The following is a 14816-nucleotide window of genomic DNA, read 5'->3' on the forward strand; positions in this document are numbered from 1 at the left end:
ATCAATCAGTGGTATTTACTGAGCACTTCCTGTAGTCCACACTTCACTCTGCTGCCTGGATCATTTTTCTGAAAAAACATTCAGCGCACCTCCCTCCTCAAAAATTGCCATTGATTCCCCATCCACCTCTGCATCCAGCAGAAACTCCTTATCGTCGGCTTTAAGGCACTCAGTCAGCTCTCCTCATCCTACTTTACCTCGCCAATCTCCTAGCACAACCCATTCTGCACACTTTGCTCCTGTAACGCCAACCTACTCAATCTCATCTATCCTCACCGACCACCCCTTGGCTACGTCCTCCTTTGGACCTGGAAGGCCTTCCTTTTTCGTATCTGACAGTCCACCACTCTCCCCATTAAAATCATATCTCCTTCAGGAGGCCTTCCCTGATTAATCCCTCATTTCCCCATCCACCCTTCCCTCCGCATCGCCTATGCACTTGGCTGTATACCCCTTAAGCACTTAGCAACTCTTCCCATCCCCACAGTACTTAGGTCCATATCTTCATACTCCACTACTTCCCATATCTGTAATTTATTTTAATATTTGTCTCCCGCTATAGACTGTAAGCTCCTTGTGGGCAGGGATTGTATCTACTCTATTGTATTGTACTTTTCCAAGTGCTTAGTACAGTGCTCTGCACACAGGTCACACTCAATAAATACCATTGATTGATTGACTACAGGCCTCAGTGGGAACAGCTTTTGGGAGAGAAGTGGGAAGAGCCCAACATGTATGGAACATTTTACCTGGGTAATCAAGCAACTCAGCTCCCTCTGGGTAAGCTGGGCCCAAACATGCATAAGAACTAGGGAAGGAGCTCTGAGGCATCCAATCAAACAGTCAGTCTATCAATGGTATTGATTCAGTGCTCACTGTGGGCAGAGCACTGTACCAAGCACTTGGGAGAGTACATTACATTAGAGGTGGGAGGCATGATTCCTGCTCTCAAGGAGCTTGCAATCTAGTTGGTGAGACACACATTAAAATATAGTACAGAGAAGGGAAATGGCAGAGTATAAGGATAAGTACACCAGTGTTGTGGGGCAGGGGAGGGATGAGTATCAAAGTGCTTAAGGGTGATGTGGTGCTGGGTTGGGAAGCGAATCAAAGTGCTTAATCTCTTTATCATCTCCCATTTTGGAAGGAGGGCACTCCTTCCAGCAACTAGACCAACCAAAGGGACCTGGCTTGGTGGACTTGGATCCTTGGGTCTGAGGCAATGGGAAGCAAAGTGTGATGGGATTGGGAGAGATGTTCAGCGAATGATCAATCGTATTGAGCTCTTACTGTGTGCCGAGCACTGTCCTAAGTGGTTGGGAGAGTACAATATAACAAGAGCTGGTAGACACGTTTCCTGCCGACAACGAGCTTACAGCCTAGAGAGGGAGACAGACATTAATTCAGGAGGAGATGGATTTGACTTTGGGCTTTCTGCTCTTCTGTGTGCTGATCCCAGCAGAGTGTATCCCTGGAAGGATAAGGACTTAACCTGGACCCTGGGAGCAACTGAGAGATGTGGTGATGGTTTCCTTGAAGCAGTAGTCCTGTACAGTAAAAACCATTTATTGGCTCATGGGAACCACACACAAAATTATTGGATTAGATAGGTGACTAAGATTGGGGATCTCGGCTGTTTGGTTAAGGTTATCTTCAGCTGTATTTATATATTTTTAATCTTACACATGAATGTTTAGGTAAACACTTTTCAACTTGGACCTAGGAAAATAACTATTGTAAAATATTTTGCAAAGGATGAGAATACTGTATTTCAATAATTCTAGAATTTCCATGGCATCAAAGTCTTGGAATCCAAATGAAAAGAACATCACTGCTAATCTTAATGAAGGAAAAGATGAGGGACCTGAAATATTAACCTGGACCTTGTAGAGTGAGACTTGATAGAAATGAAATGGTGTCCAATATTAATTTTAAAAAGGAACCATAACCAACCAATTCAGTATTCCTTGCCTGTAATAACTTCCTGATTCACATATTTGCCCTTTCTTCTTGTTAAAATTACAGACAAAAATAATTTTGATTTATTGGCGATAATATTGCTGGTGTTTATATTGTTACCAATAAAATAACTTACATAATTGCTCTTTGTTTATCCAATTTTTTCTGAGGAACCAGTCACCTGTACTAGGACAAGGTACATTCTGTTTATTAATATGAACCCCTGGGATCTGAGAACATTCAGCTCTGTCCTCGATTGAATTGCAAAATGTGCTTCACCCTGCAGCTGTGCATAAGAATAAATTATATTGGATACTGATATGCATTCTAATCTATATTCTTCTAGTCATACAACATTTTATAGTGAAAACAATCAGAAATGGCATCAGTGACACTTATGATCAGAACAGGCAAGTGGCAGTGTTGAAGAAAGAACTTTTATTTAGTTTTACAAAAATTAATTAAAAGGAATAAATCCCTAGAAAGAATATTTCTTATGTGTAGTTTTCTCTTTGGTAAAGATTCCACAAGTGGACCCGGTGACAATTTATTCTCAACAAGTGATCACCGTTTCATATCTACCTGTGCATTTAATGTGTTTTGACTCTTCAGGCTAAGAAATGCTTTATTTCAGAAGCGGTGTAAAAACTACTGAAAACTAGATGTAGCCTGAGGATATTAAATTATGCACATACTTTTAGTAAACATATGTCTCGTCAAATGAAGGCGTTTGCCACGGTTCTTAAAGCAGCATGGCTCAGTGGAAAGAGCCCGGGCTTACGAGTCAGAGGTCATGGGTTCAAATCCCAGCTCTGCCACTTGTCAGCTATGTGACTGTGGGCGAGTCACTTGACTTCTCTGGGCCTCAGTTACCTCATCTGTAAAATGGGGATGAAGACTGTGAGCCTCACGTGGGACAACTTGATTACCCTGTAAATCTACCCCAGGGCTTAGAACAGTGCTCTGCACATAGTAAGCACTTAACAAATACCAACATTATTATTATTATTACTTTTGGACCTACTTAATGGTGGTATTTGTTAAGCGCTTACTATGTGCCAAGCACTGTTCTAAGTGCTGGGGTAGATACAAGGTCATCAGGTTGTCCCACATGGAGCTCAGTCTTCATCCCCATTTTATAGATGAGGGAACTGAGGCCCAGAGTAGTTAAGTGATTTGCCCAAGGTCACACAGCAGAGAAGTGGCAGAGTCGGGTTTAGAACCCGTGACCTCTGACTCCCAAGCCCAGGCTCTTTCCACTAAGCCACGCTGCTTGACCTGACTCGTTAACCTTTCTTTAAGCCTTGGTGGGTAGATGGAAACCAGAACTGTGAGTCCAAGCCACTGGACCTCAATGTTAGTCCTGGTATAGATTTCATATATAAACTTGAGTTACTTGCAGTACATGTGATCCCACACATAAAATGGGGATAGCAATATCAACTAATCTCTCGTTCACATGGACAGTTTGAGAAAAGAGTATGTTATTCGTGGAGGTGCGGTCATTCTCTCGGGCCTTTATTGTACCAGTCATTATACCGAAATAAACTGGTTTTGAACATGGGGATTAAACAACTTGAATCAAAAAGCAAGCACTCCCTTCCCATTTTGCCAGTAGAAGCAGTCAATCAATGGTATTTTTTGAATGCTTACCTTGTGCAGAGCACTGTACTAAGCACTTGAGAGAGTTCAGTATAACAGAGTTGGAAGACACGTTCCCTCAGGTCCAATGTTTAGTATTTACGTCCTTGAGGAGAAGAAGAATGACTTTCAGAGCTGAGTTACAGGTGGAATGTAAGAAAAAAAGAAAAAAAAAGCTTATTTTCTTCAGTTGAAGCATTGAAAGTATTCTGTGGTAATAAATGTGGGGAATTGGAATGTCACGAGAATTATTTGTTTCTAGCTATTTTAGTTGAGTATAAACTCATCTTCAATTTGGTGGCATGAGGGTATTCCCATTTGCCTCTTCAGATATGTATTTTATTTAGTTTTTGATTGGAGCTACATGCACATGAAGGCAATCGAGTAATGTTGCTGTATCGAATGACTCCTTTGAAAATTTGAAAGTTGGTCCAGCTCACACGTTTACAGACCCTTGTCACTCAGACTGTGGTGGATTCAGTGACTCATGTTTCCAGTCATGTTGGACAATTCTCCGTTTTTAATTGCCAGAATAACACATTTCTTTAAATGCCTTTTTAGGTGTGTGCGTGGAGGTCGTTGGGTGGGGATGGGGTTGGATCTTACTGAGGGAGCCCCTTCTGAGGAGATCAGAGCATTCTACAGCCAGTATTTCACTAATCCTCCCCAAGTCTATGTGCAGTAGATGCCTGGCAAACATTACCTAGGGAAGCTCCAAGAAGTTAAATGACTTACCCATGATCACCCAGTGAGTCAGTGGATAAACTGAGAATGGAACCCAGATCCCTTGAATATTACAAGAGACCGTGTTGAGAATTTTCCAACGCAAAGGTGGAATAAACTGCCAGAACCCAAGATCTGTTTTCTCATTTTGTTCCACAACCTCATTCCATCATATTTATGTCACTTGGATTTATTTTTTGGGTATACCTTTAACAAAATGGGGAAGCAGTGTGGCCTAATGGAACGAGCACAGACCTGGGAGCCAGAGGGCCTGGGTTTTAATCCCCACTCTGCCATTTGCCTGCTGTGTGACCTTGGGCATGCCTCTTCACTTCTCATTTCCTCAATTCCCTCATCTGCTAAATGGGGTTTCAATACCTGTGCTCCCTCCTACTTACACTGTGAGCCCCATGTAGGACCTGATTATCTTGCATCTACCCCGGTGCTTAGTACAGTGCTTGGCGCATAGTAAGTGCTCGGAAAGGATACCATGCAAATACCACAGTAAAGTGCATACTTATATTTCTAGGCCATTCTAGTAGTCCTAAAAGATTGCTAGCAAAGAAAGTGCTGCTTCTAGTGACACAGCTACTTGGTGAGGTTAAATATTCCAGAATAAGAATAGTTCAAAAAAAAATAGAAAATTTAAAAAATCCCTCAAAAATCATTGGGATTTGCATCATTTTGATTATTTAGACTATATAAAAATCACTTTCAAAAAGCTTTTGCTCAATTTAGGGTGATACATAAATGCCACTTGCCAGTTATGAGAAAATTTCAGCCTATCCCTTCACTAGTCTTTCAACTCATTTGATTTTCTAATGACAGCCATGGACAACCGAGGTTAGAGATTACTTTCCTTGCCAGCCTCCCCAGGTTGTCTGTTATTTGGCCCTTCTTCAGATGACCTACAGTCTATTTTGTTCTTGGGAGCTTCTGTCAGCACCTTCTTGGTAGTACCCTTATGGGCTGACAGCAGGACCGCAGAGACCATTCCAGTGAGGACTCCAACTAGCAGCAGCTTTTCACTCTATCTCCATTTCCTTTGTTTGCTCAGTTTTTACTCCCTTCAGTTTAATGGCTGCTAGGTGTGTGTTTGTGTGAATGTGCATTTGTTTGCTGGCGTGGGTCTACATATGTATTTCAATTAGAGGGACAGCCGCTGTTCTCTTGAGCAAGGTCTTTTTTTCCTCCCACAGATTCCCCCCCTCCCCCCCCCCCAGCCACCCTCTTCTATCTATACTTAAATCGGTGGTTTCCAACTCTGCAGCCCAACTCATAGACAATATGGTGCTGTTGCCCTAATACTTTAAAGTACTTGCTGTCAGCACTATGCAGGGCCTGCAGGGAAGGCCCTGAAAGACAAGGCCTACCGGGACCCAGATTTTCACCCTCTAGTACTCTTTGGAAGATGTGAAAGCTTTCCCACAGATAAAGAAAGGCATGCAGAGGCTTTGGAGGCCCCACAGCATTATTAATTCATGCTGTTAGGTTTCTGGTCTGATATCTTAAAAATTCTTGGCTTCCTAGCTTTCAGAGTTGGAGGCATCTGGATTCCTTAAATTTGTCCCAACCTGGGAGGATGGAGCTCTCCCCCTCCTTCCTAACCTTGCTAATGTCCTATTATAACCCTTCCTACATACTTCTTCCTCTAGCACCAACCTACAGTGAAAGTATATAAAAATGTGATCGAGCCCCCCATTGAGAACAATATATGAGCCTCAGTCCTGAAGGAGAAGGAGAAGGGAGAAGGTGCAGCCCTCTGTAAGGTGCATGCCAAGGTTTTATTTTTCTGCTCAGGATTTAGTAATGGTCAAAGTGACCATAGCATGGTGCTGACTGTGTCATAGAGCCATGGCTTGGAGGCCACTGTGATCTCTGCTGCTCATATTTGCCACCTATTTAACAGTGTTTCCTCCTTGATCTGTCCATTTCACAGAACACCCTAGGGGGGTTCTTTTGGCCAGAAGACTTCACCAGTGATGACAGAGCCCCAGCTGGTAGGATTTGCCAGAACCTGGGTCTTCACACATGCACACATACACACATGCACACAATGTATAGAGATATGTCTTTCATATATATATATATTTGACAGATGTATATATGAGAGAACGAGATCACACTTTGTTTCCAAAGGTGACATCATTGATGGTCAAGTTTACCCATAAGTATGTAATAATAATAATAATATTTAGTTGTGGGCAGGGAATGTGTCTACCATCTCAGTTATATTGTACTCTTCCAAGTGACTAGTACAGTACTCTGCACACAGTAGTGCTCAATAAATATGATTGATAGTGGTATTTGTTAAGTGCTTACTGTGTGCCGAGCACTATACTAGGTGCTGGGGTATATGCAAGATTATCAGGTCCCACGTGGGGTTCACGGTCTAAGTAGGAGGGAGGCCAAGTCTTGAATCTCCATTTTGCAGATGAAGGAACTGAGGCACCAAGAAGTTGAGACTTGCCCAAGGTCACACATCAGACAAATGGCAGAGTTGGGATTAAAACCTAGGGTCCTCTGACTCCTAGACCTATGCTCTTCCCACTTAGCCACACTGCTTCCCTGTGTGTGCCTGAGAGGATAATGTGTCACCTCAGTCCTGACCACCCTGCACACCCAAAAACAGTTCTGTGTTGGGATGTTATGTTTGTTGTTTTCCGATCTTGCCTCTTAATCTTCTGATCCTCTCAGAGATTCTGCTCCAAAAGAGCAATATGTCATGTGAGTCCACTGCAGATGTCTCCTAGTTTTTAGCCATGTTGCCATATGGTCTGAGGCTACACTTTACCACATCCTTAAACTGTTTCCTTTGGTCTCCATTTTTTTTTTCTCGCCACTTTTCCAACTCACCATGAGGGAGCTATTTGGATATCCTAATGTCAGTTCAATCAGTCGGTGCCATTTATTGAGCGCTTGTGTGCAGAGCATTCTACCAAGAACGTGGGAGAGTATGGTACGACAAAGTTGATAAACACATTCCTTGCCCATGAAGAGCTTAAAGCCTAGAAGGGGAAGCAGACATTAAAACAAATTATGGATATCTATATAAGTGCTGTGGGGCTGAGGGTGATGTGAATATCAAGTGCTTAATGGGTCAGATCCAAGTATGAGGGTGGTGCAGAAGGGAGAGGGAATAGGGCTTAGTAAGGGTCCCTTGTGGGAGACATCATTTTAATAAGACTTTGAAGGTAGGGAGAGTGATGGGCTGTCAGATGTGAAGGGGTGAATGGGTGGAATGGAAGGATGAAAAGAACTTTCAGAGGCAAAGTATTTCTGTGATGTCCCTCTCCTGACACTTATAATGAGTGTGCTGCATGGTGAATACTTACTGTGAAGAATTTTTGTGTTAGATTGAATTTTTGAAAGAAACAACAACAACCAACTCTTGTTTTTAAACAGGTTTAAAGGTTATGTCATGGGTCACATTTTGGACTTGGACTGAAAGGCGGAGTCTCCTGTGCTGCTGGATCTGTTGACCCTTTGCCATTGGCTTTTCACAATGAACGGGAGATCTTGCGGCTTGAGTCATCACCGAACATCAGGTACTCCTCAGGGTCCAGGGATGATCAATGGACAGCAAATCCCTCCTCTCCGAATTCATTCGGGGACGCCTTGCCCATCATCCAACGTCAGTACCCCTAGCCCAGCTATTGGAAACCTGGCGAACAGCCTCCATCTCAAAATGCCCCTGGGAGGAGGAGTTGCTCCTCAAAGCAACCTAGCCGATAGTCCTATCCACCTCCCGGCTTTAAGCCCAAGGAGACAAGTGGTTACCAATGGAAAGCCTCAATTCCAAGCCCCACAGCTTCCAGGCATGCCGCCGCCACATTCTTTAAAGTCAAAGCAGCAGGAATTTGGAAACCCCTTTCCCACAAACTCGGTGAAAGGTAGGATTATCTTTCCATGATTTAAAAATAACAGCAGTAAACATTAAAATCATTTTTAAATTGCTTTGTTTCCAATTCTAATCACTCTCTTTTTGGCACTGGGCCCTTAGTGGGGGGAAGAAAAAGAAAGTTGATTAGATATGGGAGTAAAGATTGGTTTTTTGGTACCGATAGGTAGCTCTCCTGTGTGTGTGAGAGGGTGTGTATATGCACATGCAATTTAGGGCACAATGTTGACTTTTCGTTGTTTGATAGACTTTTTTAAGCCTGAGAATTGGGGGCCGAATGGGGGAACATTATCATCAAGGTGACCAGACTCTGGGGGGCTCAGGTGGAATGGGGATGAGGTCTTGTGAGAAGCAGCGTGGCTTAGTGGAAAGAGCACGGGCTTGGGAGTCCGGTTGTGGATTCTAATCCTGGCTCCACCCCTAGTCTGCTGTGTGACCTTGGGCAAGTCACTTAACTTCTCTGTGCTTCAGTTACCTATCTGTAAAATGGGGATTAAGATTGTGAGCCCCACGTGGGACAACTTGATTACCTTGCATTTACCCCAGTACTTAGAAGAGTGCTTGGCACACAGTAAGTGCTGAACAAATACCATAACTAATATTATTATTATTTTGTGGGGGGGCAGATGCTACAGGTTGCCGAGGGAGAGAAGAAAGGGCCAAAGGAGAGAAATGTGAAATGGAAGAGGAGAAGAAGAAAAGGGAGAGGTGGAAGAGGAAACAGATGGGGGTGGGGGAAGGGAGAAGGGGAGAGGGAAGAAGGACAAAGGAAGTGGGGAGAAAGGAATGAAGTATGGAGGGAGGGAGACTCTTACTTCTCCCTGTCTTCTATGCCCAGCCCCAGCATTTTTCTGGGGATGGCTACTACTCCTCCCTGCCCCTCCTCATTCCCTGTTGCTTGCCACACCTTTCTGCTGCCACTGCCAATGCCTGGCCCCAGGAGTTCTGCCTAAACTGAACTTTCTGAGCAGTGGAAGAGAGTGGCTGGGCGGGGGATGATGAATGATTGGAAACTAGAGGCAGGTATAGCTGGCAGGCCACACAAAAATCGACCCTCTGGCTTGTTGATAGGAATTTCAGACATAGCAGTAATAGTATTTATTAGGGCTTAAGGTGTGCAGAGCACTGTACTAAGCACTGAGCACTGAAATGTATCATCCAGCCAATGTCAGAAACTCCTATTCACTGCCCTGTTGCTCAGTTCAGTTGTGGTGGTGAGAGCTTCGGCAGAGGGGAATTCTAAACAAGTAACAGCCCAATGATACAATTTCTGCTATATGACATTTGTTAATATTTATATAGAACCTCTCAAATGTATGCTGTATGGATGCTGTTAAAAAACTGAATCACATGAGGTATCAGTGTTTGAAATGTCATATAAATTGTTTCAAACACAATTCGTATTCTGGCAGGCTTGCAATTAGCGCATCACCTGTGTTGAGTAATCATGTAGGAACACTATGCCCCTCCTACCTGCCAAAAGTATAATTTGCAGTTCTGACAAAGCAGCAGATTGTAGTTTCTTTGCAGAAACTGCTGCCACTTTGTATTTGCTGCCAGGAAAGGGGTACCCCAGCCCGAGAGGTGGAAGTGGGCCGCCTCAGAACTATCTTGGAGGCTGGTGTTGAGCCCAAAGTTTTCCAGCTGCCATGAGGGGAAAATCTGCTCTGGGCTAGATGACTTTCAGGTTGGGGAATTCCAGGGAATGGGGATGGTTCTGGTAGCCTCTTGGAAGTTTCATGGGGACACTTGTTTCTCACTGAGCTTCCTAAGACCTCTCTGATCTCCCGGGAAACATTCTGAGCCCAGACAGACTCCCCTCGAGCCGATCAGATGTAGGGCGTACCCAAGAAGTTATCCGGCCTCTAATAGCTCTTCGAGATGTTCGTATGTGCATTTGAGGCTCTGCAATCCAGTTGGGTGGAGGGACTCTGTAAAACATAAAAGGCTTTGAGGATGCAGGAGTGGAGTCTGAGCTGTAGGCTCAAAAATGCCAAGACATGACCCCATCTTGTAATGGCCTAGTTTTAGCCCAGATGAAATTTTCACCTGGATAGCAGCTTCCTGTGGTGAAGTCACATTCTAATTGTGGTATTTGTAAGTGCTCATTATTTGCCAAACACCATACGAAGCGCCGGGGTAGATACAAGATAACCAAGTACCACATGAGGCTCACAATCTGTCAGGGGGAGAACAGGTATTGAATCCCCATTTTGCAGATGAGGAAACTGAGGCATAGAACACTTAAGTGACTTGTCCAAAGTCACATAGCAGACAAGAGGCAGAGCCTGGATTTGGTCCTGACCCCCAAGCCAGGGCTCTTTCCAATGGGCCACGCTGCTTCCAGTGCCATTGGAAACTTTAGAGAAGAACCTCAAATGTAGGCTGACTCTTTGCTGTGGTTTAGCAACAGCAGACCCATCTTGGGCAGTTTTAGAAAAATCCAGTTATGTCAGAATTGGGACTACTGCTTAGTTGGTCATCCTACCTTGCTCTGACCCTCTTTCTCCCAACCCCAAGAGTTTTTGATCATTATGCTTGGGCTTCCACACCAGGCATGGAGCATACTTAGGCGAGATCCTGCAGAATCGTGGTATTTTACTGTGTCTGTCCCAGATTGCAAATAGACTTTAGGTCCCATTTCTCCTCCCTCTACCTTCCCTCCTCACATTGTTGCTTAGAGGGAAGAGGCTAGTGTATCGGTGTCTCAGGATCCTAGTTAAGAGAAATAATATAGTCAGCTTATGTATATTGCTCTTAGCTTTTAGCCAGGAACTAGTAAAAAAATGCTGATGAATTATACTGTTTAATATATACCGCTGTGGTGTGGACAGACTGGGAAAAAATGATTATGGGCTCATAATTCAAATTTTAAAGCTCTTAGGCACAGCTTTGCACCAGTATTGTGATTGACTACAGCTGGACTCAAACACCACAGCAAAAGAAAATGTTCTCAGTCATCTTGCTTGAGTGTTGGCATCTCTTGTCCCTAATGACCTGGCCACATACTTTATTCATAAAATCAAAACCATTAGGCGTGATCTCCCTAAAGCTTCCCTGCTCCTCTCTCTCCAGTTCTTCCCTCCTCCTGCCCATTCTTTGATTCTCCCGTGCTTCTCAACAGTATTTCAAGGGGAGGTCTCCTGCCTCCCCTCAAAATCCACCCCCTCCACCTGCACCTTTCATGCCTTATCAAAACACATGCCCCCTCTCTTCTTCCTTCTCTGACCACCATCTTCAAGTGTTCACTCTCCAGTGGCTTCTTCCCAACTGCTTTCATACATGCTCATGCCCTATCCTAACCACCCCTGCCTCCCGCCTTGATCTCATAACTTCCTGCAGTTATTGCCCCATCTCCCTCCTTTCATTCCTCCCCAACCTCCTTGAGGGAGTTAACTGCACCTGGTGCCTCCAGTTCTCTCCTTGACCCCCTTCAATCTGCCTTCCACCCCCTACACCCACCCAAACTGCCCACTCAGAGGTCACCAGTGATCTCCTTCTTCCCCAATTCAGTGACCTCTACTCCATCCTAATTCTCCTTGACTTATCAGCGGCTTCAACAGTGTCTCTCCTGAAAACATTATCCAACCTTGGCTTTACTGACACTGCCCTCTCCCCATCCTCCTCTTATCTCTCTGGCCACTCATTCTCAGTCTCTTCTGTGGGTTCCTCCTCTGCCTCTCATCTCCTAACTGTGGAAGTCTTTCCAGGCTCAGTTCTAGGTCCCCTTCTATTCTCCATCTATGCCCACTCCCTTGGAGAACTCATTCACTTCCATGGCTGCAACTATCATCTATGTGTGGATGATTGTCAAATCTACGTATCCAGCCCCTATCTCTCTCATTCTCTGTAGTTCCTCCTGCCTTCAGGATATCTCGATTTGGATGTCCCGCCACACCTCAAGCTTAACATTTTCCAAACAGAACTCTTCTTATCCAAGCCCTGTCCTCGCCCTGACTTTCCCATTACTGTAGACAACACCACCACCCTCCGTTTCACAGGTCCGCTGTCTTGGACTCATCTTTCTCGTACAACCCACGTATTCATTCTGTCACCAAATCCTGTCAGTTCTACCTTCACAACATCTTTAGAATCAACCCTTTTCTCTCCAATGATACCAAGCACTTATTCTACCTGCCTTGTTTACTGCATCCTTGCTGACCTCTCTGCCTCCTGTCTCTCTTCCCATGGGCTTCAATCACGGGAGGATGGTGGTGTTCTCAACTGTAATGGGAAGGTTAGGTTGGGGGAAGGATTGGGGGGTGGGAATGAGGAGTTCAGACTTGGACATGATGAGTTTGAGGTGTCACCAAGTAGAGATACCCTGAAGGCAGGAAGAGATGCAAGATTGGAGAGAACGAGAGTGGCCAGAGCTGCTAGAGAGGTAAATGTGGAAGGCATTTGCCGAGAAGTAGTATTTGAAGTCATGGAAGGGGATGAATGTAAATTGAGAAGAGATGGGGACCCAGAACAGAGCCCTCAGGGACACCCACAGTTAAGAGGCTGGGAGGCAGAGGAAGAGCTGATGAAAGAGACTGAGAAAGATCAACCAGAGAGGGAAGTCAAAAAATAAGGGTGAAGTATGTCAGTAAAAACAAAATTAGATAGTGTTTTCAGGAGAAGGAGATGATCCCCAGGGTCAAAAGCATTGGAGAATTGAGGAAGATTTGTCAAGGAGGTGGTTATTGGTGACCTCGACAAGAGTGGTCTCAGTGGAGTCAGTTTTTAATGAATGCATAATTACATGATTCCCCGAATTTCTTTTCTTATTCAAAGAAATCTAAATAGTTTATTATTAACTAAACATTTAATTCCTATAATGCCCTTTTTAATATAATCATCAATAGGATTGATTGCACAAGGCACTGAACTTGGCCAAGTGAATGGAAAGAAGTATAATTCATACAATTCCCTGCCACTGGTGCGATCCAACTGGGGAGTAGGGAATAAATTGTTCACTTTTTGAAATGGATTCAAGTCACCAGGATTTTAATGCACTGACCGTGGGTCTGTTCTAGGCTAATAATTTACTTCTGGGCCTCTCGAGTTATTTGTTTGGCTTTGCTGTCTATAGAGACGGAGAGAGTTATTCACTGGCATTAGCCAGCTGTTGATTAGAGCTAGTGAGAAGCAACTCGGTAATATAGACAAAAGGTATCGATCCCATCTCAATTGCTAGGGCTTTAAAAAATTCTATATGGATTAACACTGGAAGAGGCAATTTTATTAAATGGCTTCTGAGCTTTGAAAGAGTTGATGCACTTCCAAATAGGAAAGCCATTGATTCTCTTTAATTGCCAGGAACAGGCCTATGGTTTTATTAAATAATGTACATGACTTCAAATTTTCATGCACATTTGAGCAAACCCACATAAGTTCAAAGACCATTTCTTATCTCAGGCCTGACCCGAAAAAACTGGACTGAAGATGGGAGTCCAAGAAAGTACTATGAGGGGGCTAGCAAAGTTGGCAGGTTGAGAAACGGGCCTTATTCTACCTAGGAAGGAATGAAGCTACTAATGAAATATGGGGAAAATCTCCAGCTAGTTTTGATCCTTTGCTTTTTAATCATTTACATTATCCTTGCACTCCCACTGTGGCTGCCTGCAGATTTAGAGCTAATAAAATAAATATTCGAAAAGTCTCCCAAAATAACCAACCCAGGCAAGTATCACAGTCATTATTACAGTTGATGCAGCCAAAAAGGCAGTTGTCCAGTGAAAAAGGCAGGTAAAACCCAATGTTTGCTTTTGTTTATTTCTTGGCTACCTAGGGACTAGTTTGTGTAATTTATTGATTAAATTGAGCATGGCTTTCCAAGTACAGTACACCGAATGGCATGCATGATTTATTCCAATTAAAAAAGGCTGTTTGCCACTTTATTAGAATTCCTCATTAAATGACTATATTCTTTTTTTATTGCGTGCAACAGGACATGAAGTTGAAGTTTATCTCTTGCTTGTCAGACATAGCATCTTCCATGTATGTGCTTCTGTGTTTAAATTGGGTGGGATCTCACAGTCTGTCCAGTTTGGTAGCTCTGGTAGCTCAGCCTCCATTACTGTTCTGAGTGCTGCCATTTCTTCAGAAATATCGGCACCCACTGCCTTTGGTGACAGAGAAGTAGATGACAGTGAAGCACAAGGTGAATGCCACATTTACAACTGATGTGCTTGAGCTGTTCTTAGTTTGTAAATATGCCCAGATTATTCGAGTAGCTTCAACAAGGTGATGTTTCAGAGGACAAAGCATATTGTCTACCTGAGAAAAAAAGTAAGTGCGCAATCTTGAGCTACGTCCATTCCTGCCAAATAAGTATGAATTAACGTTTCATTTTTCCAAAATAACAGTCTAAACTGTGTTTCTAAAATGAGACAGTGGAATGTCATGAATTATGAATAGGATTAGGTATTAGAAAAATATTGCCTTAAGGTAATGTTTTGCTTTCCGCTTCTGACAAATTAGATTTTAGGCCTATAACTAGTGACCATATTTAATAAATATTTTCACTGTTGTTAAATTGGTCAGCCCACCAAATACTGCAGCAGACCACAGCACAGTTCACAAATCCAAGAAAAAAAAAATCTTAATA

At 43.5% G+C, this 14816-nt stretch overlaps 1 protein-coding gene across 4 annotated transcripts in view; it reads left to right on the forward strand.

Moving 5' to 3' along the window:
- The window catches only part of GLIS3 (GLIS family zinc finger 3), a 489852-nt gene that overhangs the window by 59914 nt on the left and 415122 nt on the right, over window positions 1-14816 (forward strand). For 3 of the 4 annotated variants that reach the window (XM_029055436.2, XM_039910817.1, XM_039910816.1), the window contains one exon: window positions 7729-8216. In XM_029055436.2, the coding sequence (XP_028911269.1) occupies window positions 7829-8216 (388 nt within the window). In that variant the 5' untranslated portion in view covers window positions 7729-7828. The remainder of the gene's footprint in view (window positions 1-7728; window positions 8217-14816) is intronic. The other variant, XM_039910818.1, reaches the window with a different exon arrangement.

This window comes from Ornithorhynchus anatinus, chromosome X5 (genome assembly GCF_004115215.2).
Source record: "Ornithorhynchus anatinus isolate Pmale09 chromosome X5, mOrnAna1.pri.v4, whole genome shotgun sequence".
In the NCBI taxonomy this organism is placed as follows: domain Eukaryota; kingdom Metazoa; phylum Chordata; class Mammalia; order Monotremata; family Ornithorhynchidae; genus Ornithorhynchus; species Ornithorhynchus anatinus.